General features: G+C 39.7%; 1 protein-coding gene across 6 annotated transcripts in view; it reads right to left on the bottom strand.

Moving 5' to 3' along the window:
* The window catches only part of SLC16A12 (solute carrier family 16 member 12), an 84675-nt gene that overhangs the window by 5725 nt on the left and 56133 nt on the right, over positions 1-22817 (bottom strand). For 4 of the 6 annotated variants that reach the window (XM_070224442.1, XM_023642985.2, XM_070224456.1 and 1 more), the window contains exons 2-6: positions 15350-15598; positions 7421-7524; positions 4587-4730; positions 2400-2979; positions 320-579 (exon numbers count right to left, since the gene is read on the bottom strand). In XM_070224442.1, the coding sequence (XP_070080543.1) occupies positions 320-579; positions 2400-2979; positions 4587-4730; positions 7421-7524; positions 15350-15459 (1198 nt within the window). In that variant the 5' untranslated portion in view covers positions 15460-15598. The remainder of the gene's footprint in view (positions 1-319; positions 580-2399; positions 2980-4586; positions 4731-7420; positions 7525-15349; positions 15599-22817) is intronic. The other 2 variants (XM_070224469.1, XM_070224465.1) reach the window with 1 other exon arrangement.

Here is a 22817-nt window from a genome sequence, read left to right as displayed (position 1 = left end):
TTGAGATTGGCTTTTGTCTTGCAGTGAGCAGATTATGCCCTTTGTGCAATAATAATATTACCCTTTTGCACAAAAACTGCAATACTATCCATAGTCTCTGAAGAATATAGGGCTCTAGCTCCTTTGGCTGCCACTCAAGACACTCCATGATGACACTCCCACTTATTATTTCAGCTTCACCACCCACTGTCCCCTATTGGAATCCTGTACTCCTGCCAGACATCCCTCTGAATGTACCCAATTATAAGTCTGAACAGCTGTTCTATTCCATTGTCCATATGACAAAGGGAAGAGGTTGGGGGTTTCTCTAGAAACTTACCTGCGATGGGTGGGCTCACCAAGTATGGCACTGCATGAAGGAAGTACACCACACCAAGCGCTGATGACAAAGATGTAGTCCCCACTATTTCTGCAGTCACTACTGGGATCAAAGTCACATAGGCACCATCAAAGTAGCCAAAGGTACAAGAGAAAGGCACGAGCAGGGGAAGACTTTGAAGCATTGGGAGGCAAAGATAGCAGAGCCCATCTAGTCCCACGGCAAAGAGGTAGCAAACATACCGGTAATTCTTCAGACACCTGTGGATTTGAAGAACAAGAATGAGTGCAGTATGTACAGGTTCTATCAAAGAGCTTTAGAACCATGACCATGCAGAAATAAGAATTGCAGTTATTTATAGAGATGGCGTCCCCATTGTGTATCTATGTTGTCTGCCTATCTTCCTTTTGGTATACACAAATGCAAGAATTTATCTCCCCAGGAAACATGGTGTGGTAGAAAGCAATATATGCTCTCAAATTAGAAAGGTAGAAGTTTGAATCCAGTTCTATCATCTACTAACTGCCTAACTCTAACCTCTTTTTCTTTATCTATAAAATGAGAAGGTTGTCTATCTCACAGAGTTACTCTAAAGATAGTCGTAAAATAACATGTAGAGACGAATAATTTCTAGCAGTCTACCATATTAGATACTTTCAGATATATTATCCATTGGCATCTGGTACATGATAGAAGCTCAATAACCCAAGTGGTTAAATAAAGGAGAAGCTGAAATATGAAGACATTAAAATGATTTTCCAGAGATTATGAGGGTCTTGCACCAGCAGTTTATGCTTTACAAACATTTTCCACCCAGTCTCAGAATGCTATGAGGTCAACGGCAAACATTGCTCTGGCCTATTTTGTAGATGAACACCTTTGAGGATCTGAGGGTTAGGAGATTTTCCCTAGGTCACAGGGGTAATAAGGGGCAGAGCCAGCCCAAGAACTTAGGTTTTATATATCTCAGACTAGAGATCCCTCTATCGGACCTACACCAGGCTGCTTCTCGTTGAGTTATTTGATTGTAAAGATAGAAGCTCTTGCTCTCCCATTTCTTCTTTAGCCAAGGGTGGAATTAACCCTTAATATTGTATTCATAACACTGGAGAATGGCAGTTGGATCCTGATTAATTACCAAAGACATAATGTGTGAGAAGCCACACAATGATAGCTCTCCCAGGTCATAGATCAAGTGTGACGAGTCCATCATTTAGGAGAATATGAGTGACTTTCTCTCCTCAATCCAAAGAGGTAAGCGTTAACTGAAGAAACTACTCAGTAGATTTCTTATAACTTTGGTTTCTAAGCCTAAAATTATAATGAAGCATTTGCTATATGCAGTGTCAAACATAAATATGTGGCTAAAGATAATATGTTATTACTATACCCAATCCTTCTGCTTGGACTGAATTCTGCTCCTCTCTCCATTGCCAGCCAGTCTCTGAGATAGTTCAAAAGAAACTAACACCACAACACCCAGCCAGAAGTCATCTTACCCGAGGACTGACTCAACTTATGATGAAATTAAATTTGTCACCAGAACTTGTACTTACCCTAGGCTTCTACAGTTTAGACACACCCATCATCCTTAAACCATCTAGAACAGGGGTTGGTAAATTATAGCCAAATCTGGCCCACCATCTGTTTTTTGTACTATCTGTGAACTAAGAATGGTTTTTCCATTTTAGAATGGTTGGAAAAAAATCAAAATAACAATAATATTTTGTGATGTGAAAATTACATGAGAAATTCAAATTTCAGTGTCCATAAATAAAGTCTTATTGGAACATAGCCATTCTCATTTGTTCACATATTGTCTATGGCTGCTTTTGTGCTACAACAGCAAAGTTGGGTAGTTGTGATCACATGGCCCACAAAGCCAAAAATAATTACCTCTATCCCTTTACAGAAAAACCCTGCTGATCTCTGACTAGAAGAACCAGCAAGGGACTTGCCTTCAGATATTGAAAACTTGTTATTATTCAGACCTAGGTATTCTACAGGGTAAGGGGATGAGGGGAAACTCAAAACTTCAAGTCCCCTAGTGGGGAACCAATTGTGGTTTCACAGATTTTACCTTCTGTCGGTGAGCCATCCAAATGTGATATTGCCAATAATGTCAATCACCCCAAGAATGGACATAAGAAAAGCAGCTTGCTGGTGACTCACTCCAACACTCAAAGCATAAGGCACCAAGTACACAAAGAGAGGGCTGCAGCCATAAGCCATAAACAGAACAGAGACGGCTAACACAACAAAGTCTGACATCAGTAAAAAACTGTATTCCTGCTGCAAAGAGCAGCAAAGGCAGGTCTGCACCCATTTGTTGGTCAAAGTTGTACAAGGAGACACTCTCTTAAAGTCTCGTGTCTGAGTTCTACAGACATGGTTCTGCTCTGGAGTTGTATGGTCCTCTTTAAGAGTAATTGGCCGCATCAAGGCACCGCAAACACAGAGATTCAAAACGAAGCCCCCAAGAATGAGTAATGCTCCCCTCCAGGAAAACTGTTCGATAAGGAGCTGAACCACAGGAGCCAGGACGAAGGTGCCAATGCCACTTCCCGACATGGCGATCCCATAAGCAAGGGCTTTCCGTCTGCTGAAATACTTGCCAACCATGGCAATAGCTGGGGAGTAACAAAGTGCAAATCCAAGACCTGGGGATAAAGAGAACTCCATGAGAGGTGGTACACTGTGAACAGCCAGGGAAAGAAAATAGCCCAGAATAAAATTATCTGGTTTAAAGAGAATCTGACCTTCTGTTAAAGCCTTTTAAAACTGTTTTCTACATCAACCTGAAAATGTCTTCCCTCACCAATCATCCACAATTTGGAAAGTGTAGCATATATATGATTTTCTTTTCGGGAAGAAAAATTTTAAGGAAATATAAATTTTTAAACAAAAAGAAATGAAGAACTTAAAAACTATTATACAAACTATATTTGAATTAACTAGAAAATCATGTTAATGCTGACCTAAGAAACTTATTCTCCCAACCAATACCTCTCTTTAACTTAAATTATCCAGAGAATTACCTCAACCCTTCCCTACCTATGAAGACACAATTCTGATCATCTAGATTTGGGGTTTAAATAGCATATATGACCCCATGAAAGTTCCAGAGTAATTGCACATAATTGGGAAACACTGTGTCAATTCTATACATAAGCATAGCATGCGCACATGGCACCCTGAAAATATCCCTTAAAGTCAGCAGAAAGCCTCTTAAAGGTTTTCAGTTTTCTATTCCTTTTAAGTCAAGAAAATTCGCAGGGCTTTAAACCTGGAATTCGTGGCATCTAAATGTCAAGGAAGGAAAAGAAGAACTACCTGCGGCTCCTGTTTCCGCCTGCAGTGCAAGGTGACCAATGATCCCAATTTGCCTGGACTGAGGGGTTTCCAGATGTGAGACTCTCAGGGCCAATACCAGGACAGTCCCTGGTAAACTGGGATGATTGGACTCTCTAGCAGTCGGGCTCTTTGGGTGACATGGGACAGATGCCTTTTTCAGCTGACAGAGCTAGATGTTTAGTGTCACTATGAGATTATATCCTTTATTGGCCTAATCATGCTACCCCTATGGCTTAGTGCCTGGACATGAGCTAGTGCTAATCTTCACACCCCTCTGAGTGATGGGGCAAACTGCTACTCCAGTTTTACCAACCAACCCCACTTTGATCCTATGCAGTCCCCGTAAGTGTGATTTATGGAATGCACGTATGCTGCTTCTCTTTCTACAGGATTCATTATGATTCTCTAAAGTATACTTCCATAATATTGAGAGAGAATGTGTAATATAAGGAATATTCACAACAAGAGGTATTCTTTTTTAAATTGTAAACTCCTATTTATTGGACAATGATATCCATTACAAAGCTTGGGCAACTCAGGTCGACCACAGATAGTATTTTAATGTCTTGGCAAAGATGTTAGAAGAATGATCACTGCTGAAATTTATGTTGCCCTGGCTAATATCTCATTGCTTCTGAGTAAAGGATCTCAGTCATACACTGCTGCCCAAGCGAAACCCAGCAGTTACTTTTGTCATGTGGGTGAGTTAAAGTGGTGATGCATTTTCATTACAGTAGTACAATCAATTGCATTTCAAGCTGTTTTGTTTAACTGCTAGGGAGGCAGACAAAAGCTAGGTCAGCTAAATTATGCATCTAACAAAATGAATATTTTATGAATTATTGTTCTGTTAATGTACTTGACAGCCCCTAAATAGGGTGGGGGTGAGACGAGTGGTACAAAGTGCCCTTACCTGTAACAACTCCCAGAGTGAGGTAGAGATGCTTCAGACTGGTGGCAAATGAGCCCAGGATGAGACCAGTAGATGCAAGCAAGCCACCCAGCATGATTCCCACTTGACAGGATAAATGGTTACTGACAACACTCCCAAGAGGAGCTTCAAAAACAATAATAAATAGGTTCAACAGAAAGACCTTGAGGTCACTGTGAAAACGCTGTGTTGTTGCATTGGCAGAGCAGAGAATGAATGACTTTTAAAGCACTGAGCCCACCCCGCTCATTCTACAGATTTGGAAACTGAGGAGAGAGGAAATGATTGTCCATGGTCACAAAGAGAACAAATAGCAAAGCTGGAATTAGGATCAAGTCTCCTGACTTGTATATTTCAGTGCTCATTGCACTTCTCCATTCTATTAGAGTCATAATCCCAGGACAATGGGGCATATTTTAAACAGTCAATCAACTCCTTATTTAAACTACTTGTCACTTGCACAGAGATGTGCCTTGTATGTTTCGTATAGTATTGATCATGCACTTTAGCAATAAGTATGACAGTCAAATGGTGGAGAAGGAGAGTGGGCAACACTGTGTAACTAGCAGTGTTATGCAGGAAAAGGCCAGGGAGATAGATCATAGACAAATTCTGCAATCTGCCTCCGCTTTCAGGCTTTAGGAAACCCTGTGGATGAGAAATCAAAGCCCAAAAAGTCCAGAAAAATGCTTCACACCCATGGTGACATTTTGGTTGGCCTCACTCTATTTGTGGTTTAACAATGTGTCAGAATTGTGCCAACTTCCAGGTTTATAAAATATTAATTAAAGCTGAAAGAGGCCAAGGAGAATTAAGTTCAGGCGAATATGACATACCCAAGATCACCAAGAAGTATAGCTCAGGGCACCTGACACCCAGTGCTGGGTTACTTTACCCTGTTACTCTGGCTCCTCGGGTCTCCCAGAGTTATGGCAGGGGTGATGGATGGGGAAAGCATGTCAATTTCTTTCTAAGGAACAATTAATGCTGGCATCAGTACTCTTAGTAACTAGATCAGAAGAGCCAATTCTCTGGGTATCCGTTAAGTATAATTTTTTGTATTGATCAGGTTGAAATTGGGGCCTGACTCAAATGTACATAATAGAATCAATCATCAGCCTGATGTCTCCTGTGTAGTTAAAACAGTGGCTGGCTGTGTCTATAACCGCTAGATAATAGCAATGAACAAACCTCCTGAAAATGTATCTAATTCTCCAGGCTGCTGCTGCTTGGTTATTGGAAAGTGACAAAATTTACACCAAACTCAATGAAAAATGTTCACTTCTCTGTTCATCATAGGGCAGTTATGTCCCCAGTGGGTGTCCTAGATGTGATTCTGCAGCCTCTTGTCCGTACTCTGAACTCAATTAACGTTGCCAGCTGAGAGAGTGGGTCTGTGGTAATTGGGTACAACAGGCTTCAAGCCCTTGCATGGAATTTAAATATGCTGCATCTAAGACAACCCTGCTTTAGCTCAATGGCTCACATGATCATTGTGACCATATTGCTCAGTGAAGGCCATTTCTCCCTCTTTGGGGGATTATAAATATTCTCCAGAAGATAGCAGTGAGGGACATGAGCCACCTATAGCCTCTGAGAAAGACAGACGTGGCTCTCTTGGAGGGCTCATATAAAAGGCTGTGACTAATCATGTGACCCTGAACACCAAGTGATTGTCCTACTGGAGAAAAAAAGAAAAATCCCTTACAACCTTCCAGTGTTACCCATAGGAAGAGTCAACTTAGCCTTCTCATGAAACCTGCTTTTAGTCCTAGAATTGCTCTCAAATTCCTCTCAACCAAGGTAATACATTTCAGCACAATTCAACTGATTGCTGAGTATGTACATTTTTTTCTAAAAAATAAGTACGAATCAGTACCTAGAATGGAATCAGATGACATTATTTATGAGTTACTACATAATATACTAAATATTTCCCTTTTGCCACCAAGACATGGCCTAAGAAGATAATAGTTTTCTAAAATACTCAGGATTCATCTAAGCGAAAGGAGCATTTCAGTTAGACTCAGTCTCAGAAACTCTCTAAGACACTAATTTAATAACTTCTGTTTGAGATTTATAGAAAGAAAAATCTCAAGTTTAGTTTCCTCTACTATATAGATGGAATGAGACATTCCCTGAATTTTGAGAACATTCTTTATACCCTATATAGCACCGTTAGAGTTTCTTGAATGACATTATAGCCACGGTGAAATGTGCTTATCTCGTGATTGCACCATCCTATCCTTCCCCAATACTTCTCTAAGAATGAAGATTTATGCATGAAAAACAATTAAATCCATGAGCCAAATTCTGAACCCTCTGGGAAGAGAACAGAATGAAAACAAGACTTGAGATGCAATGCACATATTGTTGGCACTCATTTAAAGAGATCATATAGAAATGGCTCACGGTGCTGTACAATGACTGTTTACATGACTGGAGAATAAGGGGACCACAGCATTCAGAAGAAAGAAGCCAAGCACATCCTGTATAGTTAACTGCTTCCAAAATCAGGACACATCCTCTGATGCCCAGCATCCTATCCCTATATGCAAGAACCAAATGTTATGTGCCATTTTGAGTGTATTAACTACCTGTTCCATCTGACTTCAGCCAAGATTATTAATTCCAAGAACACATCTCGTTGGGTTTGGCTGAAGGTAGGATTGCTCTTTTCTTTCTATATAGTCTTGGCCAATTTTTACCATATCCTTCTACTTAGAAAAACTGGTAATCAAAGGCAGTGGAAGGTCACTGTCATGTACAGTTCAAGAGTAGCCAGTAATTGTCTATCCCTGATAAGTGATACTCACCACAGAGCATGGTCATACAGTCTACAATGGAATGGATCCACGCTGTTTGTGCATAATCCTGAGTAAAGTATGTCTGGAACTCCACAAAAAAAATTGAAATACATCTGAAAAATACAGTGCAAGCATGTCGTACAAAAAGAATGAATGAACATGGATTTGAATCAGAGGTTAAAGTTTTGGTTCAGTCAGCTGTTCCAGTCTCCATTGGTTTTCAGTGGTACACTGCTGGACCATAGTAAGTGGGAAATCAGAAGCTGACGATTGGGTTATTCTAAAGGATAAGAACAAGTGTTTTCCACTAGTTGGGCTGCTGCCACCAAGTCGATGTGGAGATCACTGCAGTAGGGACAGTTTTATGGCAAAGATGGTGGGTCAAAAACATGGATTCTTATTTATCTTAATATTTCACTAACATCTGTAACGTCTAAGAGGTTGTTATATAAGTTAAAATTTGAGAATAAAGAGTTATACATCACCCAGCAGTTTCACTTCTAAGTTTTAGCCAAAGGCATTAAACAGACAATGATGACGATAATAATAACAATAGATATACATATAAGGATACATTCTGGAGTACTATTTATAATAGCCAAATATTGTAACCAACCTATTTGTCTATCAATAAGGGACTAGTTAAATAAATTAGGACATATCAATAAAATGACATATTATTAGGTATTAAAAATGATTACTCAGTTTGTGTTTATTGGTTTGGAAATAAATTCACAATATAATGTTAAGCAAAAAAATAAGCTACAAAATAGTTCATATAGTAAGGGCTTACTTTATAAAAACATAGTTCATGTAAATAAAAAAAGCCTGAAAGCATATAAACCAAAATGTACCCAGTTATTATACATGAATGATGAGATTAAAAATTATTTCATTTTTTTGTCTTTATTCTGCATTTTGAATTATTTTACAATGAACATGATTTCTTATGCAATCAGAAATGCATGTGTGTGTAGGTGTGTGTATGTGTGTGTGTGTGTGTGTATACATATATATGGGGGGGCATACAGAAACAGAGAAGGAGACAAACAGAGAAATTTTTATGTTGAAAAATAGTTAATTACTTAGGAAAAAGAAGACATAAGTGATCCAGAAGCAACAGTTTGTATCACTGTACAACTTGGAATGGACCTCATACAGATCAGCATGGTGTCCTAACTCAGGACAGGAAGCTTTCAGAGCTCAGTGAGAGCAGGGAAAGAAATCAGGCCTGTGGCCTGGGGATGAGATAGGAGGTTATCAGTCTCTTTGCATAGGGCTACATTTCAATTCACATGCTCCCGCAGCCCATAGTACCCTGGTATTTAACTCTCCCTCTCCTTTCCAGGTATTGCTGGATGTGAAGGTGGGTGATGGAGAAATCAAAGAAGAGAGAAGAGAATCAGATTTAATCAGGACAGTTGTATTAGGCAGGTCCAGCTTTAAGGGCGTGCAACCTATACAGTCGCACGGAATCTGGCACTCAGAAGCATAAGACTTGGTTTAACTCAGTTGTCACTGTCTTAAAATTCCTAATAATTTTATTTTGAATTTGCGTGTTGTAAGTGAAGTCCAGCAGGACAAAAGGAGCATGCCTGTGAGCAAAGGAGATACACGCAATCTGTGTGTCTGTGATTCTTTGCCTTTCCATTTGCATGCAGTGTTAGAGATGTCCCATGAGCACAGAATTCCAGTAGATTCATGACATGTGGGAGTTCAGTAAGAGTGAGTACAAAGCAAGTGTGTTACATCTATAACTGAGTAAGCTAGGGGAAGGGGTAATGCAGGATCTCCCTCCCAACAGAGGCCACACTTTCCTTTCAAACCAAAACTTGCTGCAAATGCAGAACGACAGAAGTGGTGTGCTAAGAGACACAAATGACCAAGGATTCCTATCATATCCTTTCATATTCCTATCATAGCCTATCCTCACGTCACTTCTCTGTATTATGCTGAAAATGGTGACACAGAAGGAAAGGGAAAGATAGGGCTACCTGTAACATAAAGATCACTGGTAAACTTGTGCTAGTAACAACATTTTTTTACTTAGAACAACACTAAATAGCAAATTAAAAACACTATGAAAAATCAAGATAGACTGCTGAAGAAAGGAAGTTTCTATTTTAGGACTTATTCTTTTTTTGGTAAGGAAGACTGGCCCTGCACTAACATCTGTTGCCAATCATCCTCTTTTTGCTTGAGGAAGATGGTCACTGAGCTAACATCTGTGCCAATCTTTCTCTATGTTGTATGAGGGGGGCCACCACAGCATGGCTTGAAGAGTGGTGTGTAGGTCCACACCCAGAATCCAAATCTGCAAACCCCGGGCTGCCAAAGCAGTGCATGTGAACATAACCACTATGCCACTGGGCTGCCCCTATTTTAGTACTTTTAACAGCACTTTTTTTCCTGCCTTTTGAACAAGGGGTCCAGCATTTTCATTTTGCACTGGGCCCCACAATTATGTTGTTAGTCTTGGTGACAGGAAAGAGAAAAGGGACAGTATGAAAGGCTAAATTCTAAGTCCCAGCAGATGCAGGGATGGAATTTGATGAGCAGAGTGTTGAGTAGGGATCAACACTTGTGGAAGGAAGGGGACAGAAGCAATACCAGGCAGAGAGAGGCCTGACAAATCCTTCACCAATCCCAAATGAAATGGTCTGGCCATTACATATGTCCCTCAAGCAATCATTGGATGTGGGTGCCCCTGGAAGGGTGTGCTCTTGGGAGAGGTGGCTTGCCACAGGTGAAGGGACCCTGCGGACTGACAGCCGGGACATCTGCTTATGTACACTCTGCTGCTTAGGCCATCTGAATGGCATGTCTCCATGTTCACCACAGTCCAGTTCTTGTTCTCCACGCTGAGCACTGTTGAATGATCTCTGTCAAAGGGATATAAAAAGTGGTCCTTCTTCATCCACTGATTTAAGAAATCAGACAACATGCCGCAATAGATCTGATGCTAGCCTAATTATTCTGTCAGAGTTTGGAGTACTGAAAAATAGTCACAACTAATACAGAGAATGGTAACATAAACTACCTGGCTGATTATATAAATTCAAATTTAATTAAAATATTGCACAACTTTTTTAAAAGCATAAATAAACCTCAACAGCCTTACACTAGTTTTAATTCAGTGCAAGAAGAAAAAACTCTATGCTATTTCTTAACACCCTAAAGACTGCTAGACTAGCAGTAAAAAAAAGTCTATTATTTTCTCCTAACCACTAGGCCTTCAATTTAAGTGAATAATGATTTCTTGGATATAGCCTCATTATCAAAACTAAGTTATCCTTGGGCCAGGGTTTCTCCATCAAAATATTGATATTTTGGGCCAGATAATTCTTTGCTGTGGGGGTCATCCCGGCCATTGTAGGATGTTTGTTTAGCAGCATCTCTGGCCTTTACTCAAAATGTTTCCAGACATTGCCAAATGTCCCCCTGGAGATCAAAACCAGCCTAGTTGAGAACCACTGATCTAATCAATTATCAAATTCTACTTATTCTACCTCATCTGTCTCTCTCAAATGTCTCCAGATATCTCCATCCCCCTTATCATTCATCATTCATGCCAATACCTCTCTCCTGGACTGCAGCCAAAACCCTCCTGACTGATCTTCCCGAAAACACACTTCGCTGCCCTCAGTACATCCTTCACTCAGTGGTCAGAGTGACCTTAGTACAACACAAATCAGATTCTGATGCTTCAAAATTTTAACATGACTGATGAAACCCTGCCTGAGCTGGCCCTTCTTAGGGTCTCTCCTTACCTCCCATCTGGTACATTCTTCCTTCAGTCAGACTGAACTTATTTCTACTAGTTTCAACACCCCACCCACGCTTTTTCACACCTCTGAACATTAAAATTTTTTTCTTTTGTAGAATGCTTTCTCAGCCTCCCTCATTCCTTTCGTCTCAAGATAATAGTCAACTCCTCAAGGAAGGCTTCCCTGACTACCTGAGTCTGGGCATGATATTTCTCTTGAGTGTTTCTACTACATGCTGGCTGCTTACCATATGGTATGGCAATTCCCTTTGCATTTGTTTGTATTCTCCACTAGACTGTTGCTCTGTGACAGCAAAGACCATGTCTGTCTTATCTTGCACTGAATCCTAAATATCTAGTACTGTACCTTTCATGTACTGGGTGCTCATTAAATAGTGTTCAAGGTTCAAGGTATGGAAGGAAGGAAGGATTAGAGTTGGTAGAGAAGTGACTGGCAGATAAAGAACTGAGAATGGTTGAGGAGCAACTTCAAGAACAGGAATGAGAAAGGGAAGAGCAGATTAAATGGGGGCTGCATAGAAACATGTGGCTAGATAAGGCAGAGGCATGAAGAATTTGAGTTTATAAGCTAAGAGAAAGAATTATTAAGAGGGAGATGCAAAAGGTGGAGTTGTGGAAGAACACAGGACATCTAAGAGAAAAGTGTCCCAGATGAGAAGGTATTTTGGAATTGTAAATGATAATCTCTTCTCTTCTCTTCACCAAATCATTTTGAGAGATCTAATATTTGTGTGATTATGTTTGCCTCTTGCGACTTTTTTTGTTATCTTGTTTTGCTGTTGTTTTGTTTTCTACTTAACGGTTTTCCTAACTGACCGACCTAGTCATATCAGTCAACCTTTAGATACATAAAATTCAAAAATAACACCCAAGACTCTTGCCTAGACATGTGAGTAGACTTGCCAGAGGTAAAATTTAATAACCACATACAAGCTTCTGAATGACTACGACTTTCATGAAATATGAGAAGAATTATTGTATCACTTATTAGTTCTCAAAAGGGAAAAATACCATAAAACTTCTCAAATGGTAAAGTTTCATGATTTATGCCTTCTAAACAGAGGTGCAACTTAAAGAAAATAAATCTTACTGGGAACACGTGCTTCTCACTCCAGAAATTATTTTTGTTGTCCTTTGGAATATTTGTGCATCTTACAGATGTTAGGAGAGCTGGGTCTAATCTCTGATTCTCATGCTGAGTAACTGAGAGTTTTGATAAAGCTGCTTAATCTCTCAGGGTCTTGGTTTCCTCATCTAAAACCTAAGCATTTTGGTAAGCATGACTGTACTAGTTAGAATGGATTAGATCATGGTGCAGTAGCAAACAACTCCTCACGTCCTTCAGGGGCTGATAGGCTCTGTTCTTAGTATCACCCAAGTGTCGTCTGTTATGAAATAAGGTTCTCAAGGATACTTTTACTCAAAGGACCAACATGTTTCCTATCTCCATCTTGCCACTCTGCTCTAGATTCTTCTCTGGCCCTGTAAAGCAGGATGCTGACAACATCTGGTACCTGGTAAAGATTTTTTTCTGGTTGATGAAGTTATCCACTAAGTAAACACAGGAATGACCCACTAGGCAGTGTAGCCTAGTGGTTAAAAGCACTGCCACTTACTAACCCTGTGACCCTGGACACGTTATTCAACCTCTGTGCGTTGTTATAAGGTTAAATGACTTAATCAATGAAAAGTGCTTGGAACAATGCCAACAAGCACAGAGTCAGTGCTCAGCTAACATTAGCAATTATTTATAGGAATAATCTGTGTTTAAAAGAGCTCCACAATTCCAGAGGACTCCAGACATCCATTGCAACTAAGTTAATTTGGATCCAGAGGATTTAGAAAAAAATAGATCTCAGAGCTGGAGGTTTTCTTTGAACACTTAAATCAAATGTTGCTTTCCAAGTATCAACTCCGAATCAAGTTGTCAATTTACTGATAGAATGTCATGCAATTACACAGTGAAATATGATTCTTAACATAGACAATGTGTTTGGTAATAAGATGTTTCGAAGAAAAAATAAGCAATCAACGCACATTAACAAGCAGAAGGAGTAAATAAATAAGAATGACTGGTTTAATAGCCTGCACAACTTTAAGCTTTACGTAAATTTTATGCGTAAGGCAGCATCATCAGATACAAGGCAAGAGCTGAAATATGATTTTAAAATGGCCTGGGTCATAATTGTAACATTGCTTGTAAAGCAAAAACCAGGAAACAACATAAATGTCCATCAATAAAAATGTATTAAATAAATTATGAACACACCTGTATAGTGGGATGTTAAGCAGCTATTTTCCAGTGAGGTAGAGCTATGTGTGCCAACCCTGGTGGTCTAGTGGTAAAGATTTGGCACTCTCACCACCTTGGCCTGGGTTCGTTTCCCTGTCAGGGAACCATACCACCCATCTGCCAGCTGTCACTGTGGCGGCTGCATGTTGCTGTGATGCTGAAAGCTATGCCACCAGTATTTCAAATACCAGCACGATCACACGTGGTGGAGAGGTTTCAGCAGAGCTTCCAGACTAAGACAGACTAGGAAGAAGGACCTGGCCACTCGATTCTGAAAAAATTGGCTAAGAAAACCCTATGAATAGCAGTATAGCATTGTCTGATATAGCATTGGAAAGTGAGAGGATGGGGAACAAAAAAACACCGGGCATCGTTCTGCTCTGCTGTACAGTCAGAATCAACTGTGATGGCACTAACAACAGCCAATCTTCCTCTCAGCCTCTCCAAGTAACCTCTGATAACAGGCCTTTGCTGCCAGGCACAACCCTCTTTTCTGATTTCCAGCAGCTCCTCTTATAAAGCACTAAGCTCACTTCCAGAACTTTCCTGTCATGGGAATGATGGAATCCATACCTAAGAACCAAGATGAAAGAGATTCCTTTTAACTCTATGACCTCCTCACACCCAGAACACAAGATTCATAACATAGATGGAAGAAATATCACACTCAACATCAATCATATTGTTTAAAACAAATCTACAGTTTATTATGACACATGATCAACTAACCCTTATTGTAGCAAAAGGAAACATCCTGCTTCTTTCCTGCATTATATATTTGTTATGAGGGGAACCTCAATGCTTGTATTCATGATGTCATCAAATAAAGTTATTTTTTTAAATAATTCTGAAGTCAATCCCCTTTTTTTTTTTGGTGAGAAAGATCAACCCTGAGCTAATATCTGCTGCCAATATTCCTCTATTTTTTTTTCTCCCTAAAGCCTCAGCACATCGTTGTATACCCTAGTTGTAAGTCATTCTAGTTCTTCTATGTGGGATGCTGCCACAGCATGGCTTGATGAGCAGTGCATATGTCCACACCCAGGATCTGAACTGGTCAACCCTGGGCCACCAAAGTGGAGCACACGAACTTAACCACTCAGCCACGGAACTGGCCCACAAATAAAGTTATTAGTGGAAATTACTTTCTTTTGCTGCCAAGGGTGTGTTGCCAAAGAAAAGCAACAAAGAGTTGAACTGAATGAAAGCAGCTGGAGAGGAAAGTGCTAGCACATGCAGATTTCAAGTAGGTATTTATTCCAAATATAAATGAAATGAATGGATCTCAATGTAGGCACGTTTAACTGAAGCATGTTCAACACTATGCCCTTGGATAAAAGAAAAAGAGAGAGAAGGAGATGTGAGCAAGTGAGAAATGAGAATCCCTATATTCATGCTGTTGCTCTCCCTCAACCTAGAACTCAGCCTCCACCACCACAGCCAAATGCAAAATGAAGCAAAAGAATTTAAATTCTGGGTTTTAAGCTTCCAATAGCTCAGTATCTGGTAAGTCATAGATTTTCAAAGACTATTTTGACCTTATATGTTTTTCCTTCTAGGATAAGCAGCTTACGAAAAAAAATGGCTGGAAGAGCCATACTATTTAGTCTAAAAATGTCCTAATATTTCAGGTTTATGTGTCAGATATTATAGAAGAGATCACTATCCAGGACTTTTAAGTGTCAGAAAATCACATTCCTTGCAAAGAAAAAGATAACTGAACAGTCAAACATACACACACAAACATACATATACACACATATTTTCACAATAACAGGTTGAGAAATGGAATGAAGTGGACTTAAAAAAAAAGACAAACCAGTTAATCTTGATGAATCAAGAAGAAAATCCCACCTACCTGGTTACTGCCCGGGTGCAGATGGTAACAAGGAAACAGCCAACAACAATCATCCAGCCCCAGCCTCCATCCGGAGGAGCGGTAGACCGAGCTCTCTTTGCTTTTGCCATGGTTTTGATTCTTTTTTCTTCTGTTCCAAGTTACTCCAACAGCCCAGTTATGATCTTGGAAGAGTTTGCTGTCCAGTGACTTCCTGTTGGCATTCAAGATGGGCATAGAATGCTACCTGGCACATGGGTTACTGGCCATCTAAAACCAAAAATCAGAACATATTTGTATTTTATTGCTATATCCAAAAGTTTATTTTTCACTTGGCAAAAATGGTTAATACTTTCCTGTTAAATATGATTCTTTGTACCTATGAATACTGGACTGGGGCAAAGACCATTAGTTGTCCTTCTTTTTAATAATAGATCCTCTCAAATTTTAGCCAAATCCACATGCACGGAGTTTGATAACATTTTCCTTTGCCTTTTCTTGAAGGTGGGTGTGGCAATAAAAGGGATAAAAGGGACACAAGAAAAAGTAATATGTGCCACTTCTGGTTCATCAGCTCAAAGGCAAAGGCACTTTCCCAGGACTCCCATCATCCTCCTTCCCACAGACTGGTACATGGATGTGGAGATGAGACAGCTTCAGCCACAGACCAGGACATCGCCCCAGAGGCTGGCAGAACTACAGAGTAGAAGTAGTCTGGGTTCCCAGATGACTCTGGTGAACGGCTGCCTCTCCAGCTCAGGACTTCACATACCTCTCACTGTTACAGGAAAGATAAGTAAGGTTCAATTTTATTTCAGCCTCTGTATTTTGGAGTCTCTCTGTTACGACAGCTTAGACCATGTCCTAATTATTATACTGAATGAGTCTGACAGTAACTTCTTTGGCATTTCTGACTAATAATACTATAATTTTTAAAATGTGTAATTGAAGCAAGAAGAGAACAACAAATAAATGATACAGAATGGAGAGCTCAGAAGCTAGTACATAATAATTCAGTATGACTAAATAAGGTAGCAAAGATTGGTGGAGGATAAAGGATTACTCACTACATCATGTCACAAGTCTCCATTTAGTTCTTGGCCTTCTCGCTATATCCAAGTTAAATGTAAAAAAAGAAATCATTAAAAATCAAGGTGAAAATATAGGCAAATATATATCTGATCTCTAGATAAGAGAAGGACTCCTTAAGATGTATAGTAATGTAACAAACCAAGGGGAAATTTTACATTTCCATACATCAAAAAGGTAAACCATAGACTTGGAAAAAAACATTAGCAAAACATGATTCAAAGAAGTAGTATCTGCAACATTAATCTATTCAACTCCCAACACTTAGTGTCTAATCTGTGTTAGGCACTATTTCAAGGAACTGGGGTTTCTGTGGTCAGCAAACCACACACAGCTCTTTGTGGTGGACAGACTCTAAGGTGCCCACTATAGTCCTGCCCCCTGTTGATCTTGTCTTTGTGTAATCCCTCCTCTTGAGTGTAGGTAGGATCTGTGACTTGCTTCTAACTAGAACATGGCTCAGGTGATGGGACATGACTTCCATGATTATGTCATGCTATGTAAGACTCGCTAGACTCTTACTAGCAGACTCACCCTCACGGTCCTGCTGGCCTTGAAGAAGCAAGCTGCTATGGTGTACACTGCCTATCGATAAGACCATGTGGCAGGGAATTGCAGTAGCCTGTAGGAGCTGAGGACAGCCTCCAGATGACAGCAAAAAGCTAAAGCTCTCAGTCCTACAGCAGAAAGGAAATGAATTCTGCCAACAGCCCATCTTGAGCTTGGAAACAGATTTTTCCCGCGTTGAGCCTCCAGTTGAGAACACAGCCTGCATGACACTTTGATGGCAGCTTTGTGAGACCCTGAGCCAAGAACCCAGCTAAGCTGTGCCTGGATTCTGGCCCCACAGACAGTGTCAGATAAAATGTTTCTTAAGATATTCTTTGGTATGTCAAACAGGCTTCTTAGGTACAGTAAGGAATGAATTTTTTAAGAGACCAAATAAGAGTTTTGACAGATGCTTTTTCCACTGGATTGAGCAAATCACTCAGTGGTTAGTACAATTTTATTATGCTCACTAGAAGAAATTTTAAGTAATATTAATTAAATGAAACATCATTTCAAATATGACAAAGGGTGCATTATTTGGTGAATATAGGGTATGTACCCTCTGCTTAACCAAACTGAGCAAACCAAATTGTCTAGTGAAAAAAAATTTACTTTAAAACCCAAACTTTCTCAAGAAAATAGCTCACAGTAGAATTTTGCAGGTATGCATCTTTGAAGTCATGGGAACAAATTGGCAGCCTGTGAGTTTCGAGACCAAATACAGAGCAAAGATAGCGAGGCCAAGGCAACAAGAGCGATTCCCATAAAGACCATTAGGTTCTCTCGCTTTCAAGACTTGGGCCCCCCCTCTTCATCTCATTGCCACCTCCTGAGTGTGGGGAGACAGACGAAGGAGATGAAGCGAACAAAGGAAGAGTACAAATCCATCAAAAGTATTAGAAGACCAGTACTGGTATAAATGTTAAGCCTACTGATTTAGGAAAAATCAAAATTATTACTTGAAATGATAATATTGTAATCATTGGCCTAGGGACTGAGTAACAGCCAAAACACTGGTGTCTGCGCTGTGTAAACAACAATACCGAGCTACTTTTACAGAGCGCTTGCCATAGGCCATGCTGCTATTAAGCAGTGTCATAGACAGTATCTCATTTAATATTTATAACAACTATAGAAGGTAGTTATTATTATCCCTATTTTACAGATATAGCAACTCAAACTAGAGAGATTCAGTAATTTTATCAAATATTATTAACACTCCCAAGCAGTAGAAATGAGATATAAACCTTGATCTTATTGCAAGACCACTTTTCCTAGTGAATGCCCTACACTACTTCCACTACATTTCCTTCTTCCTCGGTATAAATTCCTATACCTTTTGTCTAATCATGCATATATAATCTTGCTAATGGCACACCAGTACAACGACATTAATTGCAACCTGATGCAGCTAGAAATGCCGTTCTTTAAACGGTACCATTGACATTCTTCTGAGACACGCCTATATGTCACTGACTTGATCAGCCATGGAATTATCTCTGATTTCAAAGCAAAACTAACCTTCCAAAGGAATCTCCAACACTCTGGAGCTTAAGGATCAGTCCCTCCAAAACATAACTTTGTGTCATGGGTAAGTACTTTTAATAGTCAACTACTTTCTTCCCCAAAATTAAACACTCAGAGAAAAACTCATTTAAAAGATCTAACATATTTGTATTTTAGCTTTAATATATAGAACCTACCGTAGCAGACAGAGCTGGTTGCCTACCCCAGTTCCATAGTTCACCCCTTCCTCTATTCTATCATACCCTGGTTTTGTTCAGGTATCTACTCTATCTGCTCTCTTTCCAAGAGACACTTGCTTCAGGGAAGTCTGGCCCAATCCATTGTTTCAGAGAATGGGTTTTAATTGGTCTCCCTTTCCCTGGTCAGCGAGTGATGAGGGAAAGGATGTGAAGTAATTCTAGCCAACGAGCAATGAGGGGAAGTCCTTTGGGAAATGTTTCCTTACTCTTAAGAAAAGACACAGGAAAGAAACAAGCCTCTCTTCTTCTCGTAGACATTTTGAAGCTAGATATGATACCTGGAACTAAGCAGTCACCTCTCAACCGTGAAGGAAGCTAGCCTGAGGACAAAGTCAATAAGTCAAGGACAGCACAGCAGAAAGACAAAAAGTACATGGAACCTTAATGATGTCACTAAGCCACTAAATTAACCAATTCTGGAGCCACTCTATCTAGCTTATTAGGTGCCACAATACATTTTACTTATTGTTGGAACTAGTTGAAATTTCTGTAACTTCTGCCAAAAGAATGCAAAGGATAAATGCCTTCAGACAGTGGTGTGCTGGAGTCGGCCCCTACTGCATCTTATCCCCGCATGCCATGTTCAGTGACGTCATATTGGTGGCTTGAAATTGGCTATGGTGAGAATGTCCATACCACAGAAGTCATATATTGGTAAACTACACATCAAAGGTTTTTATATCCTGTGAGAGAGCCAGTGGTTAAACATTTACTAGCACACCACTGCAACCTCAGGGTAATTTAGATGTATACAGCAAACATTTCCATGAAATACAAAGTAAAGCCAAAGAACTACGAAAGAATTTAAATGTCTATACAGTGGACTAGCAACTTAGCTGGCTTTTTACCTTTTTAATAAGGTAATTTGTCTGTTTTATTGGGCAGGGGTCAGCAAACTACAGCCCTTAAGCAAAATTGGGTCTGCTGCCTCTTTTAGTAAACAACATTTTATTAGCACACAATCACATCCCTTTATTTGCGTTTTGTCTTTGCTTTCATGCTACAATGCCAACTGAATAGTTGCAACAGAGAACATATGGCTTGCAAAGCCTAAAATATTTACTAGCTGGCCTTTTATAGAGGAAGTGTGCAGATCGCTGTTCAAGAGAGATGTGAAGCACTGGTCTACAGAATAAAATGCCAGTATTTGGGAGGATGTGGTGGGAGATAGTTATGATGACGGTGGCAGAGTGGCAGCATAGTGAAAAGAGCTAGCAATCGAAGAAGATCTGGGTCCTTCCTGGTCCTGATTCTCTTTCTTATAAGTTACATGAACTCAGGCAACTTACTTTACCTCTCTGAGACTCAGCTGACTCATCTATATAATGGGGATAATATTATTTTCACAGAATGTTGTGTGGATTAATATGAGATAAAACATGAGGAGTGTCTGGCACAAAAACATAGATATTACTTGCCACATGACTTAACCTGTTTCCACTTATTCATCACTCATTAATTCGATAAATATTTATTGTGTGTCCAATATATACCAGAAACTATTCTGGGAGCAGGGCTTAGAGCAGTGAAGAAAATGAAGAATGGCCCTGCCTTCAGGAAGCTTACATCCTAGTGGGACAGGCAGTTGATAAACTGTTGAAGAGTAATTTCTGAACCTCAGCTTCCTTGTTTGTACAAAAAGAATACCCCCTCTGCCTGCTTCATAGAATTGTAGTTAGATTCAGATGAGAGCAGTTACAAACTGCAGTAATGACTAAATCAAAATTCCAGACATTTTTGTTAAGCCTGCAGTGTTTTTCAAATGTTTACATTAGTTGCACATGTAAATACGAGATTTACCTATTGCTAAAGACTGAATGTGTCCCCCCCCCCAAATTTATATGTTAAAACCTAACCCCCAATGTGATGGTATTTGGAGGTGGGGCCTTTGGGAGGTGATTAGGTCATGAAGGCTCTGCTCTTTTAGAATGGGATTAGTGCCCTTATAAAAGAGATCCCAGGGGCCAGCCTAGTGGTGTAGTGGTTAAGTTTGCTCGCTCTGCTTCAGCAGCCCAGAGTTAGAGGATTTGGATCCCAGTCATGCTGCTCATCAAGCCAAGCTGTGGAGGTGTCCCACACACAAAATAGAGGAAGATTGACACAGATGTTAGCTTACGGACAATCTTCCTCACCAAAAAAATAATTAATAAATAGATAAATAAATAAATAATAGAGATCCCAGATAGCTCCTTTGCCCCTTCTGCATATGAAAACACAGCATACAGATGGCCATCTCTACACCAGGAAGTAGGTCCTCACAAGACATCGAATCTGTCAGCAACTTGATCTTGGACTTTCCAGCCTTCAAAACTGTGAGAAATTAAGGTTGTTTGTTTAAGCCACTCAATCTATGGTATTTTTGTTATAGCAGCTGGAATAGACTAAGATATCTAAAAATCCAAATTCTGAAATTCCCTTGAAAATTGAAAGCGCTAAAGACCCTGGGCTGGCATTCCTTCATGACAGCCATCAGCTGGAGTCAAGTAGCAGCACCCCTCCTTTGGATAAGGGCTGTACTCCCCACTTCACCTTGGCCCTGACATCCTGTATTGTCCAACCTTTGTGTGTTTCACTCATGTACAACACCTGCCGGGCCCCTGGAGGCAATATGATTTTCAACTTTTGCCTATACCATGGTACCATAAATCAAAGTTTCTTGAGCAGCCACATGTGAGCCACATTTATGGTATGCTTTATGTCTAGCACTCTCTTACAGTTTCAAGACGTATAGCATTCGAGATTCTGCCTATACCTGCGTACAAACACACACAACATAATAACTCACTGACTGGGCACAATTAAGTGTCATGAAATGACGGAATTGATTGTACAAGTAAAAAAGCCAAAGCTTAGAAACCTCTGCCTTGGTATAGTCCTAGCCTCTTCATAGGTTTTTCCATTAAAATAGCTCCTAAGGTTAAACTGTTTTCCAACTTAAGATTGCAAATCCACCTATCCATAAATGGCCAGTACAAGATCATCCTCTGTTAGTGCTGCCCCGTGCTGTTAAAGAACGCTGAAGCAGGCGGTGCTAGGCAACAGCCCTTTGGGAAGCAATATAGTGTCTAGAGCAAGAATTAGAAAATTATTCATATTCTTTGAAGAATAATCTCATTTCTGAGAAGTTACCCTAAGAAAATAATTTAAGAGAAGCTGAATATTATGGGTAAAAAATAAGAGCTGCGTTATGAATAATACATAAAACAGAAACAACCTAAATGCTCAACAACTGGGAAGTGTTTAGAGAATTATGATACACTAAGCAAATGGATTAGTATATAATCCTTTAAAATTATAAAAAAAAGATAATATTGTAATATGAGAAAACATTTATGATGCAATGTTAAAGCAAAAAGAAGACTAAAATTGTGTGTACGTTGTAAGGGAAGCAATGTAAAAGTTCTATACTTCTGTCACAAAGAATACGCAGAATAAGCAAATTGAAATGTAGTTGGGCTGGTATAACTAAGCTATGATTCATTTTTAAAATTGTATTCCAGGGACCAGCCCAGTGGTGTAGTAGTTAAGTTTGCGTGCTCTGCTTTGGTGGCCTGGTGTTTGCAGGTTCAGGTCCTGGGCATGAACCTAGCATGCTCAAGGTCAAGCCATGCTGTGGTGGCATCCCACATAAAGTGGAGGAAGACTGGCACAGATGTTAGCTCAGGGACAATCTTCCTCAAGCAAAAAGAGGAAGATTGGCAACAGTTGTTAGCCCAGGGCCAATCTTCCTCACAAAAATACCAAAAACCAAAAACCATTGTATTCAATACCATTTTATATACAATTTTCTTAAATAGATATTTCAGGTCTACTCCTGCAGTCTAAATAGGAGCACAAAAATCTCTTTTGTACTGTTTCTCAAGGACTAAAAATAAGCATATCATTTATTGATACTGCACATTGAAAATTAGGTGATTATTCCGTAGAAGACACACTATAGGTAAAAAGCCCCTGGCAAAATAAAATATTCTGTTTCGTTACAAAAATATTAAGCAACATTAATTTTGACCTTGCCTCTGCTATCCCCAGATGATTCATTTTCATTTGTTTTAGTTAAGTGACCTCGCTTTGGCATCCCCACATTT

The sequence above is a fragment of the Equus caballus genome, chromosome 1 (genome assembly GCF_041296265.1).
Source record: "Equus caballus isolate H_3958 breed thoroughbred chromosome 1, TB-T2T, whole genome shotgun sequence".
In the NCBI taxonomy this organism is placed as follows: Eukaryota; Metazoa; Chordata; class Mammalia; order Perissodactyla; family Equidae; genus Equus; species Equus caballus.
This window is presented reverse-complemented; position numbering and strand designations above follow the sequence as displayed.